At 42.0% G+C, this 4,202-nt stretch overlaps 1 protein-coding gene across 1 annotated transcript; it reads right to left on the reverse strand.

Moving 5' to 3' along the window:
• Window positions 1-667: 667 nt before the first annotated feature.
• gja10b (gap junction protein alpha 10 b) lies at window positions 668-3,633 on the reverse strand. Its single transcript, XM_053336542.1, has 2 exons — window positions 2,308-3,633; window positions 668-706 (listed from the first exon to the last, which is right to left on the reverse strand). The coding sequence occupies exons 1-2, from the start codon at window positions 3,631-3,633 to the stop codon at window positions 668-670; spliced, it is 1,365 nt and encodes a 454-aa protein (XP_053192517.1).
• Window positions 3,634-4,202: the final 569 nt, after the last annotated feature.

Genomic DNA, 4,202 nt, shown 5'->3' on the forward strand with positions numbered 1-4,202 from the left:
TATTAGTCATTCTAGACTTAACAACAAATCACTCAAATAAAACAGTCTGTCCAGCTGAGGAGGGGAAAGTGTTTAATAGAAAAAAAAACAACAGAAACATTCACAGTAAAAGATTCCATTTGTCAGATATATTCATGTTAGGCGAGTCTCAGTCAATCAAAAAAAAAAAATTGAATTTGAAGAGCCCTTTTTGTCTCCAGCTCATTCTGTCTGATAAACCATGAACACTGTTTTAGAGAGAGCTCATCTTTTTTTGTGGTAACAATTTCCACAAACAGTAATTACAATCTTCTGTCAAATATCTCATTTTATGAGCCTTCACATATGTTTTGAGCCAAATATAATTTTGATTCATATTTGATTAGTTGTCTCTGCAAACCCTAAACAGCAAGCTGCTTGCATACTAGCAATATAAAGTTAATTAGAAGATGGAGATATCATTTGTACACAGCATGAAGCTAATAATTAAGCGTTGTCTGTGGAATGTCATGTTAGTATAACTGAACTGAAGCTCTTCATGCATAATACAAACTGTATTAACATACTATGAAAACATAACGTTGCAGTTGAGAGACACATAGCAGATTCGCTTTGCGATCAGGATCCCTCGGCCCCTTTAGAACTCCTGCATGTCTCCAACTTTGGTTCCAAAACTGTCACTTTCAGTTTACTTTTTCATGATGGAGGACAGCTCCAGGATCATGCTCTGAAAGACAGAAACATATATTATTATTCAAATCACAGACACAAACACATCTGTCCTAACAGCAGTTACTTCTCACCCTGCTGAGTGTAGGAGTGCACTCCAGGGTGTGTCAGTACACTGTTGGGTACAACGCAGCCCACTGCTGATAAGACCATACTCATCATGATGCTGGCTGTGATCAGTCTATGAACAGACTGAAAACTTTCATGTGTGTTTACGTGGTTTTAAGTTTATCTTATTATTTCCAGTTTTCCTCACATTTACCTGTTTTCATATTCCAAATGTTCCAAATTTCTAATGTAATAAAAACACCCACAAAATATAACAACAAAGGAAACCAAACATAATGAATATTTTTTCCAGACTACTCTACAATACTTTTACTTCATAGTTTAATCTCTTAAGCTTAAAAAGGGAAAATCGCTCTTTGGTCAAACAGCAGAGAAACTTTTAGACACTCAACTAACAATGTTTCATAATCATTTTTCACTTTTTATAGATACAAGGATTTATTTATTTTTCATGTATTCTTCTCTTTTGTTTGAAGTGGATGTGGTTTAGTTGGAAAAAGTAATGTCATGTACCAATCACCATTTTATGCAAAATTGTAATAAAAATGTTATTACCCATGTTGCCACAGAATCAGGTGTGTTAGAGTAATCTAAAACATGCAGGGCAGTATGTTTCCAGTAGCAGGGTTGGAGACCACTGCCTCACGCTGTGGGAACTCACCTCACTTATCAGGACAAAGTCCCCTTAATGTAAATCATAATGTTATGGTGAAGATCTGATTTTGTGGAATGCAGTGGCATCTAGCAGAACAGATTTGGTGGACATGGAATATAACATCCAGAGGTATATTTTAATTAGTGTATAATCACGTGAAAATAAGAATCGTTGTGTTTTTATGACTTTAGGATGAGCCCTTTATATCTATGCCATTGTTGCACCAACATGTTTCTGCAGTAGCCCAGAACAGACAAATCAAACACTGACTCTAAATAGTGTCTTTGACATCCTTTGCAGGTTTTGCAGCTGCTGCAGGTTCTCCTACATGCTGTGGAGGGGAGGTGTATTCAATTTATGCAATCTGCAACATCACCACTGGATGGCACTAAACACTAGTCCTTTTTAGGTAAGTTTAGGGTTATGTAAAGGTTAGGGCAAGAGATAGGGTTGGGCATGTGGTGGTTATGGTTAAGGTTACAATAAGTCTCTAGGAAATGAAAGTAAGTCTAATAATGAGACATCTTACTCCTGTGATTTTTGCCTATTTTTAGTTTGTGGTGCTCAATACCACCTGAGGTACATGTTAACATGTTAAAGAGCAACTTAACAGCAACTGTACATTTTTTTGCCAACCCCAAGTGGTGACAGTTCAGACTTTTCTGCAGTAATGTAGTGGTGTTTTTCAGGGTGTGTCAGTACTCTGTGACATCATTGCCAGGTGTGTTACTGATGCAGATGATGGTACAACACATTTCAAACATTCAGCCAAAGCAGAAAACTGCTTACATATTCAGTTATATTTGTCGAACACCCAAATAGTGACATTTGTTGCTTTAGCTGCTTCAGATAAAATGTGACTGATCTGTTCTCACCATGGACATCCTCCTCCCGCCAGCTGGAGGCGGTGGGGTTATCACTGGACTCTCTCCCTGGGCCAGGTGCTGTGCCTCAGTGTCTGTTCCACTCTGTGAATCAGCACTGTCAGACGGAGTGGCCAGCATTCCCTCTGACATTCCTCTGGACATGAAACTACACTTCCTGGCGGTGGGGTAGTGGTCGCTCTCCGGAGAATCACTCCTGTCACTGAGCTCCTTACAGATACTCACTCGGCTCTGCTTCCTCTGCGGGTTTCTCAGGGCTGCTGGGATCTCCATATGGCCTGCCATCAGTGTCGGTCGAGGTCCTGCATACTGTGGCTGGCCGGAGCTGTGAGGTCCGTTGGACTCATCACTGCTGCATGACTTCCTGTTGTCAAGGGTGTAGCGACGCTCCACTGCCCCCAGTTGCTGCATAGCTTGCTGGTTGGAGCTGTTCAAAGGCTCCCCAGGAGCATCAGACACAACAGAGCAGGTCATCTGTGTGAGCTGCATCGACCTTCGCGGTGAGGAATTAGTGAGCACACAGACTTGCTGCACCATGGAGTTTTTCTTTGACCTGTACAAGCTTTCATCATCTCCATATTTGTATCCATATAAGCTTTGTTTGATCTTCTTCACCCCCAGATGGAAGATCTCTAGGAGGTTGAGGAATAAAGAAACTCCGGCGATAACCAGCATGAAAACCATGAAAATGTTTTTCTCTGTTGGTCGTGACACAAAACAGTCGACACTGTTGGGGCAAGGCAAACGTTCACATTTGTAGAGAGGAGACAGTCCAATGCCATACAGAGCACACTGACCTATAATAAAACCCACCTCCACCGCAGATCTGGTCAAGATATGGAAAACATATGTGCGCAGCAAGGAGCCTCGAAGGGGAGCCTTCCTTACTTTCTTCTGTTCATCTAGTTTCCTGAGCTCTCGCTCTATTCTTTTATGGTCCTCCTGTGTAGGGTCTCTCCCCTCCAGCTCAGCTTTCAGACACGCTTTCTTCTTGTGCCTCTCCTTCTCTAGGGTCCTCAAACGGTACAAGGCATGACCCATGTAGACCAGAGAGGGAGAGGACACGAAGATGATCTGAAGGACCCAGTAGCGGATGAGGGAGATGGGGAAAGCCTGGTCATAGCAGACATTCTTGCAGCCAGGTTGCTCCGTGTTGCAAACAAACTCACTCTGCTCGTCATCCCAGACATCCTCAGCCGCCACACCGAGCACAAGCATCCGGAAAATGAAGAGGATGGTGAGCCAGATCTTCCCCACAATGGTGGAGTGAATGTGGACTTCCTCTAAAATACTCCCTAATAAGTTCCAATCCCCCATCTTGTGTTACATTATTTGCTGTTAGTGAAGAAAGAATCACAGCAGCCAGTTAGACCAGTTTCAACAAGGGAATATTAAACTTGCAATAGAAAACTTGCTTTACTTACATTTTTCTAGGGTGCTTGTCTCATGTGCTTCAACGTAAAGCCATCATGGAAGAGCAGATTCGTTTGCGGAGACATCTGGGCTCATTTGTTGTCCCTTGGACACAGGCGAGACCCCACTGTGCAGTGTAGCTGACACTATTTCAGTGCTCCAGTTTGCTGTGATTGATCCACCACATGACCCTATAATGCCCTGAGGTTAGTTTCACCCTGCCACTTTTAACAGGACACTACAATGGAAATAGCACCAACTGAGATGTCAATACACAGCCATGCGCAATGTTTTTCAACTTTCTTGCTTGTAATGTACCACATATAATCAAAAGTATGTGTCCATGTCCCTTTTTCTTGGGTTGTTTTTATGGTTTGGGTTTAATTCCAATGAAGAGTACTCTTAATACTGCAGGATACACTGACATTTTAGACAAAAGTGCTCTTTTGACTTCATGGCAACAGTTTGTGTTT

This window comes from Scomber japonicus, chromosome 17, assembly GCF_027409825.1.
Source record: "Scomber japonicus isolate fScoJap1 chromosome 17, fScoJap1.pri, whole genome shotgun sequence".
Lineage (NCBI taxonomy): Eukaryota > Metazoa > Chordata > Actinopteri > Scombriformes > Scombridae > Scomber > Scomber japonicus.